This window comes from Podarcis raffonei, chromosome 1 (assembly GCF_027172205.1).
Source record: "Podarcis raffonei isolate rPodRaf1 chromosome 1, rPodRaf1.pri, whole genome shotgun sequence".
NCBI classification, from domain to species: Eukaryota; Metazoa; Chordata; class Lepidosauria; order Squamata; family Lacertidae; genus Podarcis; species Podarcis raffonei.
Genome location: NC_070602.1, coordinates 3,457,624 through 3,484,180, shown reverse-complemented (window position 1 = coordinate 3,484,180; position 26,557 = coordinate 3,457,624). Strand labels below are relative to the sequence as shown.

The window sequence follows — 26,557 nt, the reverse complement described above, 5'->3', positions numbered from 1 at the left end:
GGCCTTCCTTCCGCAGGAGGAGGAGGAGGAAGGTGGCCTGAAGATGCAGCGGCTGCTGGAGCCGCCCCAGAGATCGGCTTTCATGGCTGAAGCCACCGGCTCCTTGGCTTTGCGCTGACGACATCCGCGCCACTTGCACCACAGGGTGCTCTCTCCCAAGTAAGTCCATCTGTGCCCAGTGGCGCTTATGCCAGAGCAAATGTGTGGGCCGTTGCTGGCTTCTCGTGGTGCTGGAAAACCCTGCTGGGAGCCGCAAGGATTCTTGTGGCCCGAAAGTGAAAATCCCAAGAGTTACCAACCCTAATGGAGTGGCAGACGAAATTATTCGAGTATATTGAATTGGCAAAAATGAGTTATAAAATTTGAGACCAAAAAGTGACAAAGTTTGAGGAGGAATGGAGTAAAATTGTCGTGTATATACGAAATAACTGTAGAAGTTTAAAAACTGTAGCAGGGCTAACATAAATCTTGTGATGTATATAGAATGTAATTAAGAATCTGCAGGAATGGATGTAAATTGGGAAAACCGAAGCAGGGAAGGAGGGAAGTCCGGGCGCGAAATTGCACAGGGTAAATAAGAAGATAAAAAAGGTTGAATGTTAAATTTTAAGTTTTATTTAATTTTGTTTTGTTTTTGAAAATCAATAAAAAAGTGTAACCTGGGAAACAGCCTACAGTGCTAGGTGCTCAGGTGCGCTATATGAATTGCCATTGGCAACAGTGCCGGATTTAGGTTTGATGAAGCCCTCAGCTCCTGAAGGTCATGGGGCCCTTTATATGTCCAGCTGTCCTTTGCCAACAACAAATTGTCGCTGTTTTTTTCTGTTGAATATATGCTATATGGTAATTTATGGACCCAACAGGTATCTAAAGCCATTTGCACATGTTGCTGTGCAACCAGTCCATGCAGAATGTGTTGTTGTTGTTGTTGTTTAGTCGTTTAGTCGTGTCCGCCTCTTCGTGACCCCCTGGACCAGAGCACGCCAGGCACTCCTGTCTTCCACTGCCTCCCGCAGTTTGGTCAGACTCATGCTGGTCTCTTCGAGAACACTGTCCCACCATCTCGTCCTCTGTCGTCCCCTTCTCCTTGTGCCCTCCATCTTCCCCAGCATCAGTGTCTTCTCCAGGGAGTCTTCTCTTCTCATAGAAAGGAGCAAACCAGTGTTATTTTAGGGAGCAGGCTAGCAGGCGGGGCCCCTGACTTACATCACAGGAGCCTACACAACACAAAACACTGTTGCTGGATGTAGGTTTTATTGTATTTGTTTTTTATCTTATATTTTGGAAATGTACATCCAGGTGTGTTTTTTTCCATTGAATATTTTTGTGGGGCCCCAAGAGAGTGGGGCCCTAAGCTAGAGCTTGTCTAGCTTATACAGTGGTACCTCGGGTTACAGATGCTCCAGGTTACACACGCTTCAGGTTACAGACTCCGCTAACCCAGAAAAAGTACCTCGGGTTAAGAACTTTGCTTCAGGATGAGAACAGAAATTGTGCTTCGACGGCGCGGTGGCAGCGGGAGGCCCCATTAGCTAAAGTGGTACCTCAGGTTAAGAACGGTTTCAGGTTAAGAACGGACCTCCGGAACGAATTAAGTTATTAAAGTACGTAAATCCGGCACTGTCGGCAATGAGATCTCCTTGATAACTAAACAAACGATTACTCCGTCTTTCCACCCGGCGCTTTTGCAAACAGAACAGGATTCAGAAAGCAAATAACCTATTTCTCATCTCTTAACAGCAGCCTGGGGCTGCATTGCCAAATCCTGAAAGTCTTAATAATTTGGACTGCTGGTACTCTAAGGTTTGGCAAATCACCCTCAGGGAAGTGATGTATCACTAGAGCAGAGCTTAGATGGCTGTTATTTTAAATAGGTGGCATGATTTTATTTCCTATTCAAATATTGAGGCACCTGTTCATTCGGTGCCATCAGTACGTGCAAATGTCTGGCTCATTTAAGACTATAGAGAAACTTTATTCTCAGTAATGATGGCATTCACAGGTGGAGATAACTTATTTATATTTATTATTTGTAAGGGGAATCTTTGTGTAAGTTAATACTTTATTATTCCATTAGAGCTGTGCTGTGTCTTTGAACTTTTGTCCTTCCAGGCTGTGACACTTTATGGTTTAAATTTTCAATTATTTGCTTTATTTATTTGTGTTATGTTTGCACTTTTTTGTTAACAAATCAGTAATATATCTACATATTTAAAATGAATGGCCTTTGGCAATCTTAACCTCACTTAAAACAATTTGAAAATGTAGAACAACACTATGACGCCATCACTGTGGAGACTTCATTTTATTTTTCAGTTTTTCAAATTAACAATAATCATCATCAGATACCATTGCATACATAGTTGTTTAGACTTCCCTCCTCCCCTTCCTTGGTTCCCTATACAAACATTTTAAAAACTTCATCTCCTCCTTAACCCCTTTTACTTATCACTCTCTATATTTCTTCCAAAATCATCTTTTAACTGCTAGATATTAAATTAATCCTGCTAAGTTATTTAATTGTCTACAGTAATTTTTTAGATAGTCCAAATATCCCCCCATTCTTTTTTTAAACACTCTTTCTTCTTGATTTCTGAATCTTCCCATAAGTTTTGACATTTCTGCGGAGTCCATTAATTTCGCTTGCCATTCTTCATTTGGAAGACTTCATGGGTAACGTAAATGACTAGGTGCTCCTTGCTCCAAGGAGCACACAGAGTGTAAATTTTGTCAGAGGAGAGAGTGAGATTTGAAAAGGAGAGTTTAACTGGACAAATGCAACTATCAATTAAGCTGAGTTTCTGTAGCTCAGCTTACCCCAGACTGGATCTCCCCAGATGTTTTCATCTACATCTCCCATCAGGTTCAGGGCTGGTGAGAGTTGTACTGTACTCCAGAACATCTGGAATAATAATAATAATAATAATAATAATAATAATAATAATAATAATTTATACCCCGCCCATCTGGCTCGGCTTCCCCAGCCACTCTGGGTGGCTTCCAACAGAATATTAAAATACAATAATCTATTAAACATTAAAAGCTTCCCTAAACAGGGCTGCCTTCAGATGTCTTCTACAAGTCTGGCAGGTTTGCAAACACTGTTGTATAATATAATGAGGCCAGTTAAAAAGAAAGACGTTGTAAAAAGAATTCCCTACGCCTGCTAATTTGTATCGCACCTCCAGGCCCCTGCCCATTTACGAAAAAGAAAAAGGCGCCAAAATGGATTTTGCATGATCACAGAATGATGGAAGGGGTCTGCTATAATCTGTGTTCAACTCCTGTTTTCCTATGAACTCTAAAGTTTCTGCAGCTTCTCACAGAGTGTTTTCTGTTGTGGTTTGCTCTCGTTTTTACAGGTTGAAGACGTCGCTGGTAACCTGAAGGATTCAGATACCCAGAAGGATAAATTAATTGCTGGACGGTATTTTCATTTCGTATTTGCAATGGAGAAATACGAAAAAATCAGCAAGATTGGCGAAGGCTCCTACGGGGTGGTGTTCAAGTGCCGGAACAGGGACACAGGTCAGATTGTGGCCATCAAGAAGTTTCTGGAATCGGAAGACGATCCCGTTATCAAAAAAATTGCCCTTCGGGAGATTCGCATGTTAAAGGTAACTTCATCAGAACCCCGTTGTAGGGAATCCAGTTAAACGAGGGGCTGCCTACAAATTCATTTTCCCACAAATTAAATAATGTTCTTCTTTTTAACCGATCTTATTGACCGAATGATTTTAAGATCAAAAAAGAAGACGAAATCATCAGCACATCACAGCATACGTATATTCCCTAATACGCTAACTTTTGTGGAGCTTTGTTTAGTTAGAGATCTCCCCTGGGAAATTTGGGCCGGTGTAAAATTCAAAGAATGCCTGTGCTTTGGTTCTCAGAATCTTTTGGAACCTGCAAAAATCTGATAGATTGGGCTACTGCAATGCGCTCTCCGTGGGGCTACCTTTGAAGGTGACCCGGAAACTACAACTAATCCAGAATGCTGGACTGGTGACTGGGAGCGGCCGCTGAGACCACATAACACCGGTCTTGAAAGACCATCATTGGCTCCCAGTATGCTTCCGAGCACAATTCAAAGGGTTGGTGCTGACCTTTAAAGCCCTAAATGGCCTTGGCCCAGTATACCTGAAGGAGCATTTCCACCACCATCGTTCTACCCAGACACTGAGGTCCAGCTCCGAGGGCCTTCTGGCGGTTCCCTCCCTGCGAGAAGCAAAGCTACAGGAAACCAGGCAGAGGGCCTTCTCAGTAGTGGCGCCCACCCTGTGGAACGCCCCCCCCACCAGATGTCAAAGAGATAAACAACTACCTGACATTTAGAAGACATCCGAAGGCAGCCCTGTTTAGGGAAGTTTTTAATGTGTGACATTTTAGTGTATTTTTCGTCTTTGTTGGAAGCCGCCCAGAGTGGCTGGGGAAACCCAGCCAGATGGGCAGGGTACAAATAATAAATTACTATTATTATTATTCTTGAATGCAAACCATATCAAATCACTTTCCCATCCCTAATCACGGCATTCCTGCCTGCTGTCCTTCCTTCCTGGCAAACTGGGAGAAGCTTGCAAGTTTGAGAGTTGGCGTCAGAAGCTGCTACTGGCCAAACATTGGGTCTGGCAAATGGCGACTGGTGTGGCCACCCCATTCTGCCTGCCCAGCTTTTGCACAGTTTCTGTGTGCAGGAGAACTTCCCCGGGGGTGTTCACCTTGAAGATCCGATCTCCCTCTAGCCCAGGCCTAGCCAACCCGGCGCCCTCCGCACTACAACCTCCATCATCAGCCCCTCACAGCATCTTTCTTTTTTTTGCATTTTATTTATTTATTAACATTCTTATATTACAGCAGTAAACGTCGTCATATTACATTACAGGACTGACTATAATATAATTTTCAACATGTATACAAAAATTATATACAAATTTTATATACCTAGAAAGGAAATGAAACAAAAGAAAAGAAAGAACAAAGGAAAAAAACAAAAACAATTTTTTCCAAAAATCATATACATACCAACACACTAGACTTCCTGTCTTTCCCATTGTATATTCCTTTTTTACAAATGAATGTACTCTTATTATTGTATATTTCTTTAAAGGTAAAGGTAAAGGGACCCCTGACCGTTAGGTCCAGTCGTGGCCGACTCTGGGGTTGCGGCGCCCATCTCGCTTTATTGGCCGAGGGAGCCGGCATACAGCTTCCGGGTCATGTGGCCGCCATGACTAAGCCGCTTCTGGTGAACCAGAGCAGCGCACGGAAACGCCGTTTACCTTCCCACCAGAGCGGCACCTATTTATCTACTTGCACTTTGACGTGCTTACAAACTGCTAGGTGGGCAGGAGCAGGGACCGAGCAACGGGCGCTCACCCCATCACGGGGATTCGAACCGCCGACCTTCTGATTGGCAAGTCCTAGGCTCTGTGGTTTAACCCACAGCGCCATCCGTGTCCCTTATTATTGTATATTTCTTTACATATTATCTAATACATTCCTATATCAATATGTGCTCTTAGTCTTATTTCTCAACTCAGTCTCACTCCAATGTCAATCAATTGCTAGCATAGATAGCGAACCTTTACTGTATTTTTGAACGTATGTTTTATATCTATCCCACTTTTCCACAAATTTTTGTTTTGAATTGCCTCTCGGGGTATTTGTTAACTGTGCCATTTCAGCAAATTCCTGGAGCTTGTAATGCCAGTCCGTTACTGTCGGGGCTTCTTGTTCCTTCCACCCCTTTGCCACCAAAGTCCAAGCTGCGCCCATTGCACATAAGAGCCCCTGACAGCATCAATGCTGGCTGCTTTGGCCTGTAAGGACATATCCCACATCCCGGCTTTGTCTCAGGCTGGTGTTCTGAGCTTAAGGGATGTGAGAGCTGAACGCAGCCGTTGCTGTTTCCCCCCTTGCTAAGGATATATTTCCCATCTCCCCTCTTTGTTCTGAACGGTTTTAAAGTCCAGACTGGTGTCCCAGGGTGCAGGAATGTGTCACCTAGGAAACATTAGGGGGTGCCTGGGGGCGGCTTTTCCTGGGAGACGCTGGCCGAGCGCGCTAACTAAGCCATCTTACTCTGTGGCTCCTAATCTCTGGTTTCATCTTGGCGCATCTCCCAGAGCCCTTGGCATTCTCGCCCGCATTGTTGTAGGAACACAAGGAGCAGGCGGTGTGGTCTCCTTGGGCTGAATGGTCTGTGCTTTGCTCCCAGCAGGGAAGCATAAAATTGGAAAAGGGGCTCCAAGAGCTATCTAATTCAACCCTCTGCAACGCAGGAATAGGCAGCTGTCCCTTACGGGGATCAAACCTGCAACCTTGGCGTTATCAGGCCCCTCTAAGTGAAGCATCCTGTTCTCACAGGGGCCACCCACAAGCAGAATTCGAACACAAGAGCAATTCTCCCCCCCCCGGGGTTTCCAGCAGCTACTATTCAGAACTCCCTCCTGTGGAAGGGAGTTCCACAGTTTAACTACATGCTGCATGAAGAATGGGCTAGCTACCACCCTCTCCCTTTGTGCACTGTGTCACAGGCGCAAGGCTAGTCGATGACCCGGACTATGCAAATGGTAGCCTGTAAATTAATGCCTGGAGGCGGTTGGAGGATGGATGGCGGCTAACAGATTGAGGTTGAATCCTGACAAGACAGAAGTACTGTTTTTGGGGGACGGGGCGGGCGGGTGTGGGGGATTCCCTGGTCCTGAATGGGGTAACTGTGCCCCCGAAGGACCAGGTGCGCAGCCTGGGAGTCATTTTGGACTCACAGCTGTCCATGGAGGCACAGGTCAAATCTGTGCCCAGGGCAGCTGTTTCCCAGCTCCACCTGGTACGCAGGCTGAGACCCTACCTGCCTGTGCACTGTCTCGCCAGAGTGGTGCATGCTCTGGTTATCTCCTGCTTGGACTACTGCAATGCGCTCTACATGGGGCTACCTTTGAAGGTGACCTGGAAACTGCAATTAATCCAGAATGGTGACTGGGAGTGGCTGTCGGGACCACATAACACTGGTTCTGAGAGATCTGCATTGGCTCCCAGTACATTTCTGAGCACAATTCAAAGTGTTGGTGCCGACCTTGAAAGCCCTAAACGGCCTCAGTCCTGTATATCTGAAGAAGTGTCTCCACCTCCATCGTTCAGCCCGGACACTGAGATCCAGCGCCGAGGGCCTTCTGGCGGTTCCCTCATTGCGAGAAGTGAGGCTACAGGGAACCAGGCAGAGGGCCTTCTCAGTAGTGGCGCCCGCCCTGTGGAACGCCCTTCCAGCAGATGTCAAAGAGATAAACAACTATTTTACTTTTAAAAGACAACTGAAGGCAGCCCTCTTTAGGGAAGTTTTTAATGTCTGATGCTGTACTGTTTTTAATATTCAGTTGGAAGCCGCCCAGAGTGGCTGGGGAAACCCAGCCAGATGGGCGGGGTATAAATAATAAATTATTATTATTATTAAAAATACATTCTGCTGCTGCTGCTGCTGCTGCTTCTTCTTCTTCTTCTTCTTCTTCTTCTTCTTATTATTATTATTATTATTATTATTATTATTATTATTATTATTGGTGTTTGTTTATGCCAAGTAGCTTTGCCATAATGGTGTGAACACACTGATTTCCGCCAATCCTTGGACAAATTTGTAGATAGTTCCTGGGGAGTGACAGTGCGGTCTTGTTTCTGGGGCTTCCTATCAATGGTTCCCCCCACCTAAGTTTTCTGTTGTTCTTATGTTATTGTATTTTAATGCTTTGCTGGAAGCCACCTAGAGTGGCTGGCGAAACCCAGCCAGATTGGCAGGTATAAATAAATTATTATTATTATTATTATTATTATTATTATTATTATTATTATTATCTGTAAGCCGCCTCGGGTCCCTGTCATGGAAAAAAGTGGGGTATAAATAAATATCTCATCATTTTAATAATAATTTCAAGCAAGAAGCTTTGCAATCAGAGCCTGTTGCTTTTTCATCAGCCTTGCACTCCTAAACCAAAGGACGGTTCCTGACACGCTCTTCTGGCCGCCAGATGTCTGCACAACCTTTATCTGCCGCATCAGAGTCGCCGTATCCTTGGTGCAAGATTTGCTGTGGGTGACGGCCGTTACTCCCCGTGGGCTGTGCCTGCCATAAGTCTGCCGTATACAATACCCTGGCACAGAACTTGAGTCGCTGCCCATCAGCTGGAGATTAGGCCGTTTGCAGGAATTTGCTTATTGTCGAAGCGCAGAATTGTACAGCAGGAAGGGACCCTGAGGGTCATCCATCCCAACCCCCTGAAATGCATGTCGTACCCATCCAACCTCTTGCTTGATTGCATCAAAGTTCTATCCATTCCAGAGACACCTGAGGCCTGGTAGAGCCCAGCAGAATGGAAATGTTTTCTGCAGGCATTTAAATGTTGGCACAGAAGGGGCTCGCTCAGTCTCCAGTGGCAGGGGGTTCCACAGGACTGGGACAATAACCCTAAAGGCTCGGTTTCTTGTTATTGTCAAATGAGCCTCATCAGCTTGGGAAATGACCAAAGGTGCTCCTGCAGATGATCTCAAGGATCAAGCTGGGATAGAAGGGTTCGGGGGGGGGCGTCCCTGAGACACCCCGGTCCTAAGCTGTTCAGGGCTTTGTAAATTAATACAAAAAACCTTGAATCCGGCTTGGTAGTTAAGTGCATCAGCTAAGCCTGCCTTCCCCCAAACTGGGGTCAATATCAGATGTTGTTCCTTTTAATTAATTATTATTCAATCAATAATTCAATCAATAATTTAATTAATTATTGATCAAATAAATAAATAATCAATTTAATTATCGATTTAATTAATTAATTATTAGGTTGCTTGTTAATCAAACTAACAATTTAATTATTTAATAATTTAATTAATTTGTTTATACGTGCAAACAAAAGTAAAACAAGCACAGTATTTATGTATTTTTTAAGCAGATTATTCCCTCTGGAACTCACTGCCACTGGAGGCAGTGATGATCACCAACCTGGGTGGCTTTAAAAGAGGACGAGACAAATTCAGGAAGGAGAGGACTATTAATGGCTATGCTCTGCGTCCAGAGTCGGAGGCAGTGATGTCACTGTTGCAGGAAACCCCAGGAGGGGAGAAGGGCTGCTCTTGTGCTTGGGTGCTGCTGGCGGGTTTCCCACTAGGGCAGTGAAATAGAGTCGAGAGTGGATTTCATGCTCTTTATTCAGCTCACAGTAGTGAGGAGGAATGAAAGTTCCCCCAAAGTATCTGCTTTATATACATTATTGACACAATGGGCCCCACGTGATTGGCTAATTCCGGAATTCTCCTGTAGGCCAATCAGGTTGTGGATTCACTTCTATCTGGAGCTGGATTGGGTGGCTCCTGCAGACCAATCAGACTGCTGCATTTTGGATCCTATTCAACTCAGTACATAACAGGCAGCCTATCTCAACCTGTGGGTCCCCTGATGTTGTTGAACTACAATTCCCATCACCCCTAGCTAGCAAGGCCAGAGCTCAGGGATGATGGGAGTTGTAGTCCAACAACATCTGGGGACCCACAGGCTGAGAATCAGTGCACCAGGGCATCTGGTTGGCCACTGTGAGTACAGGATGCTGGACTTGATGGGCCATTGGCCCTGATCCAGCGGGTTCTCCTATGTTCTTAAGTTCAGCAGGAAGCTCTGGAACATGCGCTGAGGGTATGAATCAGTGTGCCCACCTGAAAGCCTTTGCAGATGCCAATGGCGTTGACTGTGTAGGACCATCTTTAGCACAAATAATAATTAATGCTTAATTTTTTAAAAGACTTTGGTGGTCCCCTTTGGCCGACCAGTTTGTGTGTCTTGGTGGAAACCAGCTTCCTTCGGTGGGAAACTTTGGCCCTCCAGATGGAATCCAGTGGCATCTCGTGGGCTAGAGATTCCTTTTCCCTAGTCTGCTGTCCCCAGTGCCCAAAACCCTCTTGCCGAAATAATAATAATAATAATAATAATAATAATAATAATAATAATAATAATAATAATATATTATTTATACCCCGCCCATCTGGCTGGGCCTCCCCAGCCTCTCTAGGCAGCTTCCAACACAATATTAAAATACAATAGTCCTTCAGATATTAAAAGCTTCCCTAAACAGGGCTGCCTTCAGATGTCTTCTAAAAGTTTGGTAGTTATTTTTCTCTTTGACATCTGGTGGGAGGGCATTCCACAGGGCAGGCGCCACTACCGAGAAGGCCCTCTGCCTGGTTCCCTGCAACTTGGCTTCTTGCAATGAGGGAACCACCAGAAGGCCCTCTGCGCTGGACCTCAGTGTCCGGGCAGAACGATGGGGATGGAGACGCTCCTTCAGGTATACAGGACCGAGGCCGTTTAGGGCTTTAAAGGTCAGCATCAACACTTTGAATTGTGCTCAGAAACATCCTGGGAGCCAATGTAGTTATTTCAAGACTGGTGTTATGTGGTCTCGGTGGCCGCTCCCAGTCACCACTCTAGCTGCCGCATTCTGAATAAATTGCAGTTTCCGGTCATCTTCAAAGGTAGCCCCACACGTTGACTGTGTAAGACCATCCTCAGCACAAATAATAATTAATGCTTGATTTTAAAGACTTTGGTGGTCCCCTTTGGCAGACCGGTTTGTGTGTCTTGATGGAAACCAGCTTCCTTCAGTGAGAACCTTTGGCCCTCCAGATGTTGAGGAACTGGAATCCAGTGGCATCTCGTGGGTGACAGATTCCTCTTCCCTGGTCTGCTGTCCCCAGTGCCCAAAACCCTCTTGCGGAAAGATGGGTGTGCGTCTCTAGAGCCTGAGGAGAAACCCAAAGGTGGCGGCGGCAGCAGCAGCAGCTCAGGCCAGGCTCCCGGGTGACAAATGCGCCTTCTGGCCATACACCCGTCGGTCAACAAAACGAGAAAGGCAATGGGGCCGAGTTTGCCAGCCTCCGCTCTGGGTTGGGTTCCGGCAAGTGTGGGCTTGCTGCTCCGCCATCGCTCAGAAAACACCTTCTCAGTCAATAGTAACAGCTTGTTTGTTTGAGAAGCGGAGAAGGGCCGAGCAACGGAAGGGCTTGTCCGACATCTCAGGCGGCTGCACGTTCAGCAGGGGGAAATGGGATTCCTGATCAGTCATTTTTCAGCCTTGTAAACACTTGCAGGACAAAGGCCCCAGTGGCACACAGAAGCCCGGATCAGGGAGATTAAAGAGGCCCCGCTGTTTATCTTCCTTTTTTCTCCCTCTCTCTCTCTCTCTGTTTGAGATGCAAATGATGGGTTTTGAAATATATGGGAGGCAGGAGCGCAAGAGTCCTTTCTCCTCCTCCTCGCTGTGATGTTTTTAGCAGCTCTGTGTTGAGCTGGGCATTCAAAGGGACTTTAAAGACTCAGATAATCAAAGGTGGGTTTCTGCAGCTGACAAAGGGAAAAGGCATGTTTGTTGGAGAATGGAGTTTGCAGGTGAGGAAGGGGAAAACTGATACATGAGAGAGGCCAGATTCATGGGAATTCATGCCCACGTTTAAAATGGAAAGATTTCACTTATTCATTTCGTTTTTCATTCATCCCATTTGTTGTTTTTTAGTCGTTTATTCGTGTCCGCCTCTTCGTGACCCCACGGACCAGAGCACGCCAGGCACTCCTGTCTTCCACTGCCTCCCGCAGTTTGGTCAAACTCATGCTGGTAGCTTCGAGAACACTGGCCCACCATCTTGTCCTCTGTCGCCCCCTTCTCCTTGTGCCCTCCATCTTTCCCAACATCAGGGTCTTTTCCAGGGAGTCTTCTCTTCTCCTGAGGTGGCCAAAGTCTTGGAGCCTCAGCTTCAGGATCTGTCCTTCCAGTGAGCACTCAGGGCTGATTTCCTTCAGAATGGAGAGGTTTGATCTTCTTGCAGTCCATGGGACTCTCAAGAGTCTCCTCCAGCACCATAATTTAAAAGCATCAATTCTTCGGCGATCAGCCTTCTTTATGGTCCAGCTCTCACTTCCATACATCACTACTGGGAAAACCATAGCTTTAACTATACGGACCTTTGTTGGCAAGGTGACGTCTCTACTTCTCAAGATGCTATCTAGGCCTGTCATTGCCCTTCTCCCAAGAAGCAGGCGTCTTTTAATTTCGTGGCTGCTGTCACCATCTGCAGTGATCATGGAGCCCAAGAAAGTAAAATCTCTCACTGCCTCCATTTCTTCCCCTTCTATTTGCCAGGAGGTGATGGGCCCAGTGGCCATGATCTTCATTTTTTTGATGTTGAGCTTCAGACCATATTTTGCGCTCTCCTCTTTCACCCTCATTAAAAGGTTCTTTAATTCCTCCTCACTTTCTGCCATCAAGGTTCCTTTTTCTCCAAAGAGCTCAAGGGGGCCTGCACATTTCTCCTCCTCCTCAATTAATTCCCACAACGACCCTGTGAGCCAGTGACTGGCCTAAGGTTCATGGCCAAGCGGGGAGTTTCATAATTTTGTTGTTGTTGTTTGTTATTAAGTAGGACGTCCTTATTTTCATCATAGAGATATTGGAGGGCATGTGGTTTTAACTGATTTTTATTGTCTTTAGTTACTCATATATTGCTAAGATATTGTTGTAATTACGGTAAGTAGTATGCAAATTGTATATATATATATATAAAATATTTTCTATGGAAATGGAAGCATTTACTTAATTCTTAGTGAGGCCTCTCAACTTCCCTATTCCTTTTTCTTCATACACTTAAAAAAATTATTCTTACACAACTCGAAGATAAGGGAAGGGAAGGGAAGGGAAGGGAAGGGAAGGGAAGCCCTCCAGCATTTTTCTCCATCCATTTCTATGCAAAACAGCAAAACGAACTTGCTAACCCCAGCAGAAGAATGCAAATAAAGTCAATGCACAACTGACCTGCAGACTCAACCTTGCAGCTGTTTAAAGGATGGAATTAAGAAATGCAGGGTTTGGGTTTGGGGTTTTGTGTGTGTACATTTGCAAGGAACGCAAGTCTGCTGAGAGAACTTCCCCTCTGCTCTGATCTTTTGTGGGGAAAGAGCTGTGGTTTGCACACTTTGCACATGCTCAGAGCTCTTTTCCCTCTCTGAGTTCTTGCTTTGACCAGGGAGCTCTGAGTTCAAGTCTCCATCTGGCCACAAAGCTGACTGGGTGACCTGAGCTTGCTTGTGTTCTCTCTCTCTCTCTTTCTCAGCTACTTCACATGGTGGTTGTTAGAATAAAAAAAGGGGGGACATTATTTACATTTTATTAGATTAGATTTACTTTAGTTTTCCAGCCTGCTTTTCAGGGTCTTGGCCCACACGAAGTAGAGTGCAATGTACTTTAAAAAAAGAAAGAATTTCAAGCCATAAAGAGAGAAATACCCAGCTAATCATTATAACAACAAATAGCCACGTATTTATTCCAGTGTGCATTTGGCTAATTTTAGTGTACTGCGCTTGTAACTGAGGTTATTATCTGCGGCTGTTATCTTATTGATTGTCTTAAGAGTGCAGCAGCAGATAGTTCCTTGGTTACGGGTTCAATCCACAGTCCTCTTAGAATAAGGTTACCAGATTTTTTCCAATGAATCTGGGGACACGTTAAATAAATACTACACGTTCGGGACGTTGATGCTGCAGTGATGGCAGTGGCAGAGGGGCGGCCGCCACCTTGACCTCAACCACCACGTTTCCCCTTCCTCCCAGGCTTCTATCTCCTTTCTCCATGAGCCTGGGCAGCCCCTGAGTTGTTGGTTCTTTGGTGGTGGTGGTGGGGAAGCGTTGCGCAGTGGGTCAGGCATGGAAGGCGGAGAAGGAGGGCCGAGAGTGGGGATGGCGGCGAGGCTCAGGCAGCACGATGCCTCCCTTCCCATCGGAGCAGCCCCAATCCCGCTCCTACTTGCCTGACACTGCCTTTCAGAGCAGCCCCATCCCAACTCCTACTTGCGTGTAAGCAGGAGGGGGCAGGGATCTCTCAGCCAGTGTGATGCTTCCCTTCCCATCAGAGCAGCCCCAATCCCATTCCTACTTTCGTGCAAGCAGGAGGGGACAGGGATCCCTCAGCTGGGAAGGGAGGCTTCCCGTTGCCTAACTGAGAGATCCCTGCCCCCTCCTGCTTGCACGCAAGCTCTGATAGGCAGCGTGAAGCCTCCCTTCACAGCTGAGAGATCCCTGCTCCACTCCTGCTTGCACGCAAGGAGGAGTTGTGAGGCTGCTCCGATAGGCAGCATGAAGCCTCCCTTCACAGCTGAGTTGCTGGGGTCAGGGAAGGTGGAGGCAGCCCGGAAGCTGCATCTTTGAGCCCCTGCACCACCATCATATGGGACTTCCCAGCAGCTCCTGAAGCCAGCCAGAGCCAACTGCTCCAGGCTGCTGAGACTGCCGCCGCTGTGTTTCCCGGGGACATTAGATGAAATCCGGGGACATTCCGGGGATGGAATTCGTCCGGGGACTTATTCGCAAATCCGGGGACTGTCCCTGGGAAACGGGGACATCTGGTAACCCTATCTTAGAATGCCCTCCTGTCCTTTCCAGCAACTGAAACACCCCAACCTGGTCAACCTCTTGGAGGTTTTCCGGAGGAAGAGGAAGCTCCACCTGGTCTTTGAATACTGCGACCACACAGTCCTCCATGAGCTGGACAAGAACCCACAGGGGTAAGTAGCTAGTCCCTGGTGTGACTCCCCTGTAATCCCTCTCAGTCAACAAACTGGTACAAAACAAGCACACCATTTTGGCACCAGTTTAGAGCCAATTGGACCAGGCTAGGTTTGGGGCCCTTTACCCGTGGCCCTGGTTTGCGTGGCAATTGCTCAGTTCGGGGGGCATCACAAAAAGTTGGGTTTGTGGCACAAAACCAGCACAAAACTTTGGCACCTGTCTGGAGTCAACCAGTCAAGATTGGATTTGGGGGAATTAACTTGCGACCCCATTTTTGCTTTATCAATTACAGTGGTACCTCGGGTTACATGCGCTTCAGGTTACATACGTTTCAGGTTACAGACTCCTCTAACCCAGAAATAGTACCTTGGGTTAAGAACTTTGCTTCAGGATAAGAACAGAAATCGTGCTCTGGCGGCACAGCGGTAGCAAGAGGCCCCATTAGCTAAAGTGGTGCTTCAAGTTAAGAACAGTTTCAGGTTAAGAACCTCCGGAACGAATTAAGTACTTAACCCGAGGTACCATTATACACGGTTGGAGGGGCAGCACGGAATGTGGAGTTCGCAGCACAAAATGGCACAAAACTATAGCACAAAACTTTGACATCAGTTTGAGGGGGGGTGCAGAATTTCGGGGTCACACGTTAATGAAGCTTCAGTGAGTGCTGGGGAGAGACGATTTTGACTTACTGTTGCTGCGGTTTGATTGTTTTAAGATAGGGTTATAGTTACCAGACGTCCCCGGTTCCTGGGGAGAGTCCCCGGATTTGCAGCTCTGTCCCCGGACAAATTCCGTCCCCGGAATGTCCCCAGATTTGCAAATCTGTCCCTGGGAAACGTGGCAGCGGCAGCCTCAGCAGCCTGGTAGCGCAGTTGGCTCTGGCTGGCTTCAGGAGTTGCTCGCTGCTGTGGCGCCCGCCATTTTTCCTCTCCGTAAGTCCCCATACGATGTGTCTTCTGTGATCTCCTGCGCCTTTCCCCCTTTGTTTTGACTGATCGGGGGAGGCTCAGCACTTCCTGGCGGGCGGCTATTGCCCAGGTTTTTAAAAACTGTGCATTTATGTTTCACAGGGTGCATGTGTGCTTGGGCCCAGGGTCTTTTGCCTCACCATCCCCACTAATGACTCTCTGTTGCTACTCAGCTTCCCAAAAAAAAAAAGTGTCCCAGATTCACTGAAAAAAATCTGGTAACCATATTTTAAGAATGTAAGAAGAGGCCTGTTGTCTTTGTCCATCTTTGTTATCTCACGCTTGGACTACTGCAATGCGCTCTACGTGGGGCTACCTTTGAAGGTGACCCGGAAACTGCAATTAATCCAGAATGCAGAAGCCAGACTGGTGACTGGGAGTGGCCGCCGGGACCACATAACACCGGTTCTGAGAGATCTGCATTGGCTCCCAGTACGTTTCCGAGCACGATTCAAAGTGTTGGTGCTGACCTTGAAAGCCCTAAGCAGCCTTGGCCCAGTATACCTGAAGGAGCGTCTCCACCCCCATCGTTCAGCCCGGACGCTGAGGTCTAGCGCCGAGGGCCTTCTGGCGGTTCCCTCATTGCGAGAAGTGAGGCTACAGGGAACCAGACAGAGGGCCTTCTCGGTGGTGGCGCCCGCCCTGTGGAACGCCCTCCCATCAGATGTCAAAGAGATAAATAATTACCTGACATTCAGAAGACATCTTAAGGCAGCCCTGTTCAGGGAAGTTTTTAATATGTAACGCTGTACTGTTTTTAACACTGATTGGGAGCCGCCCAGAGTGGCTGGGGAAACTCAGCCAGATGGGCGGGGTATAAATAATAAATTATTATTATTATTATTATTATTATTTGTCCATGGAGTTTTCTTGGCAGGGATACTGGAGTGGCTTGCCGGTTCCTCCTCCAGGTGGATCACGTTTGGTCAAAACTCTCCACTATGACCTGTTCATCTTGGGTGCCCTGCACGGCATAGTTCATAGCTTCTCTGAGTTATTCAAGCCCCTTCGCCACGGCAAGGCAGGGATCCATGAAGGTTCCATGGGCGGATCCATGATAGAATCACCGTATAGTTAAAGCTATGGTTTTCCCAGTAGTGATGTATGGAAGTGAAAGCTGGACCACAAAGCAGGCTGATCGCCGAAGAATGGATGCTTTTGAATTCTGGTGCTGGAGGAGACTCTTGAGACTCCCATGGACTGCAAGAAGATCCAACCTCTCCATTCTGAAGGAAATCAGCCCTGAGTGCTCACCGGAAGGACAGATCCTGAAGCTGAGGCTCCAAGACTTTGGCCACCTCATGAGAAGAGAAGACTCCCTGGAAAAGACTCTGATGTTGGGAAAGATGGAGGGCACAAGGAGAAGGGGACGACAGAGGACGAGATGGTGGGACAGTGTTCTCGAAGCTATGAACATGATTTTGACCAAACTGTAGGAGGCAGTGGAAGACAGGAGTGCCTGGCGTGCTCTGGTCCAGGGGGTCACGAAGAGGCAGACACGACTAAACAACTACAACAACCATTTGGAGGCCAATTGACACCTTTAGGCAGACAAAATGGAATTGCCCAGAGCTTTCATTATCATGCCTCCTTCTCTCTCTCTCTCTCTCTCTCTCTCTCTCTCTCTCTCTCTCGTATATCTTTATTGATTTAAAATAAATACATTTATGGGAAGACAGACAGACAAACAAACAAACAAACAAATAATGAAGAAGTCAAACGAACAACCACAATATAAGAAACAACAAAATTAGTATAACGAACATCATTTATTCTCCCGATACTGAAATCAGTTATAAAACTTATAAAGAAAGAAATTAAAAATGACTTCCAATTAATCTCACTGTACTTTATCTATCAATTACCTTATACCGCACAGTTGCATATTTCTTATCTAGTCTCTTTTTATATCACACCTCCTTCTCAACAGCGTTTTTGCTCCGTGAATCAAGCAAACCACAGACTCCAGCCAAACCACAACCTGTGTTTCAGGGAGTGAGGGGTTCAGAACTGGGTCTGCCCTCTGGGGTGCTGCCATTGTGAAAAGAACTGCATTTAAATTATTTTCGTTTTAAATCTTCAGGACAGGGCAGAAAAGAAGTCCCAAACATGCTGTGAATTCTTGAGACTGGACTGGACAAGTACAACATTTTAAAAAACAACACCATCCTGTGGGACACGTGGTTTTTGGATTCCCCATGGATGAGACCCCATCTCTGGGGGAACGGGGCAAGGGTGGTCCTGTGCAAGCGGTTGCCAGGGGGTCTCCTTCACTGCCTGCAGTATGCAGGCAATAAACCGTCTCCTAAAAGTCACACAGGGGCAGCTGCTGTGACTTTCACTGGTTCCGGCGCCTGCGAAAACCCTTTCCCCTTTCATTTGTCATTTTTATCACCCAGTTTTCCTCCGCACGATGGTTTCAGAATTGCTGATTCTGTTCACATGAAAAGTTTTAAAAGTTGTGTCAGCTTCTTCTCTGTGCTTCTGGGACCTTTTGCATTCAAAGCAAGTTTTCTGACACTAAATTACGGCCAATCTCTGTGTGTGAACAGAGGGTGCTGCGTTATACAAAGCCAGACTCTTTGTCCACCTAGCTCAGTGTTGTCGACTAACTTTTGCCCCAAACTTACCTGGAGAGATACCGGGGTTTTCGGTGCATAGTTAAACTATGGAACTCACTGCCACAGGAGTCAGTCCTGGCCACTAACCTAGAAGGCTTTAAAAAAGAGAATTAGCCAAATTCACGGAGCAGAAAAAGGCTATTGATAGCTATTAGCTACGATGGCTCGGCTCAGGCTCCATACCTGGGGGCAGCAATGCATTTGAATACCAGTTTCTGGAAACCGCAGGTCCTGCAGCAGGGAGTTCCAAAGGTTCGTTGCACATTGCGCAAGACAGCTCTGTTTATTTCCAACGCACATGAGCACATGTTCAGTGAGTGGCTACTAGCCACAATGGCTAGGCTGTCCCTCCACAGTCAAAGGCAGCAATGTTTCCGAATACCAGATGCCGGGAACCCAGGAAGGGGAAGATGGCTCTTGTGCTTGAATCCTGCTTGTGGGTTTCCCATGATAGACATCTGGTTGGCCAGTAGGAGAACAGGATGCGGGACTTGATGGGCCTGGGGCCTGATCCAGCATGGCTCTTCGCAGGTATTTCAGGTTCCTGCTTAGAGGTGTTTTGTTGCTGTTGTTGTTGAGTGGGTCTGTGAATTATGTTAAGTAACATAAAATACTCCTTCATGGATCACTGCCTTGTCATGGCGAAGGGGCTTGAATGACTCAGAGAAGCTATGAGCTATGTCGTGCAGGGCCACCCAAGATGGACAGGTCATAGTGGAGAGTTTTGACCAAAAAGCAGAGACATCACCTTGCCAACAAAGGTCCGTATAGTTAAAGCTATGGTTTTCCCAGTAGTGATGTATGGAAGTGAGAGCTGGACCATAAAGAAGGCTGATCGCCAAAGAATTGATGCTTTTGAATTCTGGTGCTGGAGGAGACTCTTGAGAGTCCCATGAACTGCAAGAAGATCAAACCTCTCCATTCTGAAGGAAATCAGCCCTGAGTGCTCACTGGAAGGACAGATCCTGAAGCTGAGGCTCTAATACTTTGGCCACCTCCATGAGAAGAGAAGACTCCCTGGAAAAGACCCTGATGTTGGGAAAGATGGAGGATGGAGGGCACAAGGAGAAGGGGACGACAGAGGACGAGATGGTGGGACAGTGTTCTCGAAGCTACCAGCATGAGTTTGACCAAACTGCGGGAGGCAGTGGAAGACAGGAGTGCCTGGCATGCTCTGATCCAGGGGGTCACGAAGAGTCGGACACAACTAAACGACTAAACAACAAAACCCCAGTGCCTGTCACCGTCCCTTCCCTTTGTGGATGAACTTGTGTCAAGCGGTTGTGGAATTTCAAGCTCTCTTCTCCTTCTCTTCTTTTTAAATCTCTTTGCAGAGTCCCGGAGCACCTCGTGAAAAGCATCACTTGGCAGACACTCCAGGCAGTGAACTTTTGCCACAAGCACAACGTAAGTCTTGCCATCAGCACAATCGACCTGCAATTCCAGTTCCCCTACCACCTGTCCTCCCTAACCCTATTTCCATTGGCTGCCAGTGCTGGAGTCACTCTGCAAGCGATCAGATCAGACCTCTGGCAAGAGCAGCCTGCCCACCCGCTTGCAGCCCCCTGGGGTGCGAAGGAAGGGAGAAGAAAGGGGTGGGGCCTGCTAGGGATAGGGGGAGAAAGTTGACGCTTTGCATTTAAAGGGGGGGTACCTAAGTCACAGGGACGCGGGTGGCCCTGTGGGTAAAAGCCTCAGCGCCTAGGGCTTGCTGATTGAAAGGTCGGCGGTTCGAATCCCCGCGGCGGGGTGCGCTCCTGTTGTTCGGTCCCAGCGCCTGCCAACCTAGCAGTTCGAAAGCACCCCCGGGTGCAAGTAGATAAATAGGGACCGCTTACTAGCGGGAAGGTAAACGGCGTTTCCGTGTGCGGCTCTGCCTCGCCAGAGCAGCGATGTCATGCTGGCCACGTGACCCGGAAGTGTCTCCGGACAGCGCTGGCCCCTGGCCTCTTGAGTGAGATGGGCGCACAACCCTAGAGTCTGTCAAGACTGGCCCGTACGGGCAGGGGTACCTTACCTAAGTCACACATTCCAAAACAATTAGCAGACGGAAGCAGATGGCCTTTGAACTTTGCACTTCTCTGAAACCTTGCAGTGCAGCTCTGCAGCCAAGTATTTTGTGCAAAATGCAGATACTAGGATAAAGCCTTCATAAAAATGCACACATTATTCTAAAAACCATGCAAAAGTGCGTTGTTTTAGGGGGAAATTGCTTTGCAAAACTTAGCGTGTTGGACAGAATTGCTTATAAACTTGTGTATATTAGAAACCCACACCAGAATGCTGATGAATTCTCATGAGGATGGTGTTGTTGTTGTTTAAAACAACAACCACAAACTGTTCTGGGAATGTGGAGAACAAAACTTAAGAGTCTTTGAATATTGTACACCACCTTGATATTTTATGATATGGCAGTACAGACTGCCTCTATAAATAAATACTTTTCTCATATGTTAGTTACAGGGGGGGGGACTATTACAGTGTGGAATGTTTCTGTTTATTACCATTTTTCTTCCTTCCCCCTACAAATAAATGTGGGCTTTTCAACATGATGATGATGATGATAATAATAATAATAATAATAATAATAATAATAATAATAATAATAATTGGCAGGCCCAGATTGCATCAAGGGCCAGATCCTAACCGGGGCTCCCCATTTGCCACCCCCAATTTTAAATAAGGTGAAGACTCTACCTTTCTACTTGATTGTCACATTGACAGCTCTTCCTTTGCTTCCAGTGCATCCACAGAGACGTGAAACCAGAGAACATCCTCATAACCAAGCATTTTGTCATCAAACTCTGTGACTTTGGCTTTGCTCGCATCCTCAGTAAGTCCCTTTATTTATCGCTACAATTTCTGTCTCTCTATCTGCTAAGCAACTGGGCATGGCTCTCCCTGCATCTACTTTTCCTATATAATCCTTGGAATGTATTAACAAAATTCAGCAAAGGAGGAATATATGGGGAAAGGGAGGAGCTCCTCTAGCAACCTTGACCCTTCCGGGGCGATTGTTGGATAGATCACCTTTTGTGTGTGATTCTCACCTCCTGCTCCCACCCTCCCTTATCCAGCTGGACCCAGCGATTACTACACAGACTATGTGGCCACTCGGTGGTACCGGTCTCCCGAACTGCTCGTGGGGGACACCCAGTATGGCCCCCCCGTGGACGTCTGGGCCATCGGCTGTGTCTTTGCAGAGCTGCTGTCTGGCATCCCTCTGTGGCCGGGGAAATCGGATGTGGACCAGCTTTACCTGATCAGAAGGACGTTGGGTAAGTCCTTGAGAGGTGCCAAGGAAACAGAGAGGCGTTTTTCTTGACTGCAGCTGGCTACAATCTGTCTCACTCTCCTCTCCGTGGTAATTGCCGTGGAAGGTAGTGGAACTATAGCAGAATAAAAAGCAATTGTGGCATTCGTTTCCATTTGCAAATGGATTTTCGCTGGAAGCAAATAACCGAGAAAAGAGAACCAAACCTGCATTATATTCCACTATGGCTCCAGAAGAGGGTTATATGGCGTGCGAAAGCTCACGCGTCATGCGAAACGTAACACGGAGGGGATGGTCGTGAGTGTCAGTTTGCATTTCTTAGTGCAGAAAGTATTGATCTGATGTGTAGAGATCTTTCCTATTCTACTTAATTCAAGAGGGTTCCGGAAGCTTCTCTGTGTGAGAGAAGCAGGCAGAAAGTTCATGATTGTTTGGGTTATATACCTTCAGAGAAACTGTGTACAGCTGGTTAAAACTGGTTCTCTTATCTCTTTATAAAACTAAGGCCAGAAGGAGCCTGAGTTTCACTTTCTCTTTCTGTCTCTCTTTTCTGGTAGTATGCTGAGCGTTAAGGTTTAGACTTATTATAAGTTAAGTAACTGTAAGTTTGTTAAGTCTTCTGCAACTGGATTTCTTAGGGACAGTGCCAGTCCTGAATGTATTGGATTTGTGACCATTATTGCTCATTTGCCTTCAGTAGCAGTAAAAGCTCTGCTGGATGAAATTGCCTCTGGTCTATTTTTGGGGAATCCTGCAATGTGTTCAAGTTTTTACTCTGCTAACTATACATTGAAATCCACTCTGGATCACTATTGAGTAGACTTCCATTGACAGTGAGCCCGAAATACACTGCCATGGGAATGCAGCCTGAGGTGTCTCCCGTGTGGCCCATTTGGAATGTCTCCTGCACAACCCCCACTATAAGGCACAGGACTTGCACGCTGTTTTGAGAGAGACAGGTTGGCCAGGGAGAAGACTGTTGGAAAGGGTGCATGGAAGTGTAAGACACCCATGGAAGATGGAGAAACCAGCCTCCTTCCCTCTTCATCAGGCTGAGCAGCAGTTGCCCACTTGCCTTAGCATTTGGGTTTTCACAGTGCAGGCTAATGAGCCAAGTGGGAATTGAGTTGGGGATCAGAGGTGGCTTCTTGCATCCAAGGACATCAGCTCGGCAATAGAGGATACCGTATTTTTTGCTCTATAAGACACACTTTTTCCCTCCTAAAAAGGGGAAATGTGTGTGCATCTTAGGGAGCAAATGCAGGCTGCGCAGCTATCCCAGAAGCCAGAACAGCTAGAGGGAGCGCTGCGCAGACTGCATAGACTGATTTCTTTGCCACCAACGCTTCAGGTTCTGCTTTCGGACAGGAATGATCAAATTACTTTAATAGTGGCTGAATTTTTGAGTGCTGTCCATGTAGAAAGACTGGGTCATTATAAAGAGAATTAGTGGTTCTTAATTGATTGGGGATTCGGTAGTGCTGTACAGTGGTACCTTGGGTTACATATGCTTCAGGTTACATACGCTTCAGGTTACAGACTCCGCTAACCCAGAAATAGTGCTTCAGGTTAAGAACTTTGCTTCAGGATGAGAACAGAAATCGTGCTCCAGCGGAGTGGCAGCAGCAGGAGGCCCCATTAGCTAAAGTGGTGCTTCAGGTTAAGAACAGTTTCAGGTTCAGAATGGACCTCCGGAACTAATTAAGTACTTAACCCGAAGTACCACTGTGTTGTATTATTTATGCAAATTGGTTTTCTCTGGAGTTAAAGATCTGACCGGGACAAACCTTGTTATGTTGAGCTCGTATTTTGCACAATTTGTACACAGTGACTGTTTGATAATGTGTAGTTTGCTATGCCTAATAAAGGACTAAGCCGCTTCTGTCAAAGAAATAGAGGATAGACTGGTGGTGGGGCAGTTTATGGCCAAGCCACTTCCATTCCTCCCACCAGATGTGGAGCAGCGGAATTTGCTTCTGGGCTGAAAGGCAGTTTTGCAGTCTCCTGCAAAGATCCATCTTGGGCTGCACTTTGCAAGCCCCCAGCCATCAGCTGGTTGCAGGAGCTTCCATAAGAAGAATTCCCCATCTCTGACCCAAACTGATTTTTGCGTTGCAGCAAAGATCTTTTATCCAGCAAATGGATCTTTTAAAAAGCTGGGAATTAGGGGAGATCCACTTGTGGGACTGAAAGCTTGTTTAGTGCTGTTTGTGTCTTCCTTAGAAACAGGAAGGATTTTAGAAAAACGGATGATGGGAGGTGGGAAAGGAAATATGTAGGAGTGCCTGTTTTTGGCTAAGGCACAAGTTTTGGGCTTGTTGCTTTGGTGGCGATGCTTCTGCGTAAACATACGTGGTTCATCTTGCACCCCACATTGAGCAATTGCCCCCCCCCCAAGATACTAAGATACTCCTGCTGCCAGCAGGAATGTTTGAATTTATTTGTTTGTTTCATGAAATTTATATGCTGCTTTATTTCGGAAAGAAACCCCTGGAAGCTGTTTACAAACAAGGCAAAGCAGTAGACTTGTCCAGAAGGAAAACGAATGACAATAAGTTAAGACGTTCAGGGAATAAGTTGTAAGAGCAACAGACTAAAAACGGATTAAGACTCGCCTCTAAACTTCTGGGCAGGCAGGTCTGAACAAGGAAGTTTCTAGCAGGTGCCGAAAAGAGCCCAGTGATGGTGCCTGTCTGATATACCATGAGGCAGGGAGTTCCAAAGTTTAGGTGCTGCCACACTAAAAGACTGAGTTATTAGAAATGCAGAACAAATGCGGATTTGAGTGTGATTCAATTTCCTTCTTCTCCAAAGGGGACCTCATTCCCAGGCACCAGCAAGTCTTCAGCACAAACCAGTTCTTCAGCGGGGTGAGAGTTCCAGACCCAGAAAGCATGGTGAGAAACCGCCCCCCCCTGCCTTGCACAAGTCCTGTTGCAAACAAGACACAGGAGGCCCCTCCGCCTCCTAGCTTTTTAAGGCCTTTTTGCGTCTCCAGGCAAAGGATTGCTTTTCTGTTTTCGGCTGCTTGGAGATGAGGCCCATTGTCTGGGAACTAGCGACCAGCTCAATGGAATGGCTGGCTCCGGGACGTGCCTTCAGAGACACGTAGACGCTGGCAATTAGGACATCTGCGCCCGCATTTCAGTGGTTGGGAGGGAAGGATCACTCTTGGAAACGCAGCAGAAAATTGAAGGTCTCCAGGTCCAAAGGGGCAAGATTGGCGCTTCTGCTTTCTGACCTGTCCAGGGAGCGAGTTCTTCAAATATAGAACTACTGTATTTTTCACTCTATAGGACGCACTTTTTTCTCTCCAAAAATTAAGGGGAAATGTGTGTGCGCCCTATGGAGCGAATGCAGGCTCCTTGGCTTCAGAGATAGCAACGCGAAGCCTCCGAAGCGCAGAGGGAGAGCTCCCCCGCACTCTGGAGGCTACGCATTGCTTTCGCTGAAGCCGCCTGAAGCCCCCGGAGCACAGCGGGAACTCCCGCTGCGCTTGGGTGCTTCGGGCAGCTATCCGCAAGCCTTCGGAGCGCAGCAGGAGTTCCCGCTGAGCTCCGAAGGCTTGTGGATAGCCGCCTGAAGCCTGGAGAGCGAGAGGGGTCGGTGCACACCGATCACTCTTGTTCTCCTGGCTTCGCTTCGCTGGAGAGGCGCTGCACAGTTTTCCCTCTCTGCGCAGCGCCCCTTCAGCCAAGCGGGAGGAGAAATGGAAGGGGCTCATGTTTCTCCTGCCGATTCGCTGAAGGGGCGCTGAGCAGAGAGGGGGAGAATTCCCCCCTCCCGTTCTCCCCCTCCTATGGTCCAGTGCGTCCTATAGAGCGAAAAATACGGTATTTTTTTGTGTTCAGTTTTTTTGAACTGGAAAAAAACATGAAAGGGGGGAGGGAACCTCTAAGCTGGTGATGCTCATTATTTTGTCCTCCTTCCCCCCCCAGGAGCCTCTAGAAATGAAATTCCCAGGTATTTCCTACTCGGCCCTCGGACTCATGAAGGTGAGCAAGTATTGTGGGTTTTTGAGGATGGGCCAGGCTTCAACGGGCTGCTTTGCATGCAGAAGGTCCCAGATTCAGTCCCCAACAGCGGGACGAGATTTCAGGTTTACCATCCACATTAAAATGCACTAGCATTTTGAGACGGCTCTTTTGCCATCATCCCTGCTTAACCTTCTTCGCCGAAACCCAGTTTAGCAAGTTTAACCATCCATTTCCATTTTATTTGCCTAACGCTCATTGGAGAGGGCCATTTGGAACTCGCTGCTTTGCGCGCCAGTTCCGCTGCCGGCTTGCAATTAAGTTGATGATTGACCAAGCCCTCGGCAGTCTTTGTCCATTTCTTTTTTATATAAGCAAACCAGGAAAGGGGAGTAAACAACTTGGAACGAAGCTTTCACAGAGTGGAGTGTTTCTGCTCGGCCGCTCCACTTTAACCGTCTCCCAATTTCCCTCTCCCTTCTCCACCAAAGTCAGCTCACATTCTATGCCCACTAAATCCTGCTGGGTTGGAGGGGCTTTTTGTGCACCCATGGGCTGTTTGCCTCCCCTTTTTTTGTCAGCTCTGCAAACCTCTGCAAGCCTTCCGTTCCCATTGAAATAAAAAAATGTAAGGTTATATTATATATATATATGTGAGATAAATGTTCATAACTGCATATCTAAACCGCATGTCTAAAACCCCACAGAAAAAGTCCTGAAACCATTTTGTCCCTCCCAAATTGACCTCAGATATTTCTCTGCAAGGTCAAAGGAAAATGGAAAAGCCTCCCCATTGTCTTTTCCTTCACAAATCCTGTCTTAAGGGTATGTCTGTGTATGAATAGGGTGAGCCTGTGACCTGGCTCAGGGACTAAGTATTTATCATTACAAAAGACTGGCCAGGCTCCCCAGGTAATCCAATCAAGTGAGCATTAACAGGTAAAATGCCAGAAAGGAGATAAACAATGCACTCAGATTTCTGTTGTAGACCGCCCTTTCTGTGATGTATGTATGATGTATCTGGGGGGTGGTCTTGGGCTACACCCCTTCTGTGATGTAGGTATGATGTTCCTGGAGGTGGTCTTGGACTCCAGGGCGGGCAATTTAAAATGTCTATATAAGGACAGGCACACCTTGGTTCT

At 47.0% G+C, this 26,557-nt stretch overlaps 1 protein-coding gene across 1 annotated transcript in view; it reads left to right on the top strand.

Moving 5' to 3' along the window:
* CDKL1 (cyclin dependent kinase like 1) overlaps positions 1–26,557 on the top strand; it is a 31,187-nt gene continuing 4,630 nt past the window's right edge. The window contains exons 1-8 of the mRNA XM_053385282.1: positions 1–159; positions 3,363–3,617; positions 14,453–14,574; positions 19,502–19,574; positions 20,910–21,000; positions 21,245–21,445; positions 24,256–24,338; positions 25,380–25,436. Of these exons, the coding sequence (XP_053241257.1) occupies positions 3,450–3,617; positions 14,453–14,574; positions 19,502–19,574; positions 20,910–21,000; positions 21,245–21,445; positions 24,256–24,338; positions 25,380–25,436 (795 nt within the window). The 5' untranslated portion in view covers positions 1–159; positions 3,363–3,449. The remainder of the gene's footprint in view (positions 160–3,362; positions 3,618–14,452; positions 14,575–19,501; positions 19,575–20,909; positions 21,001–21,244; positions 21,446–24,255; positions 24,339–25,379; positions 25,437–26,557) is intronic.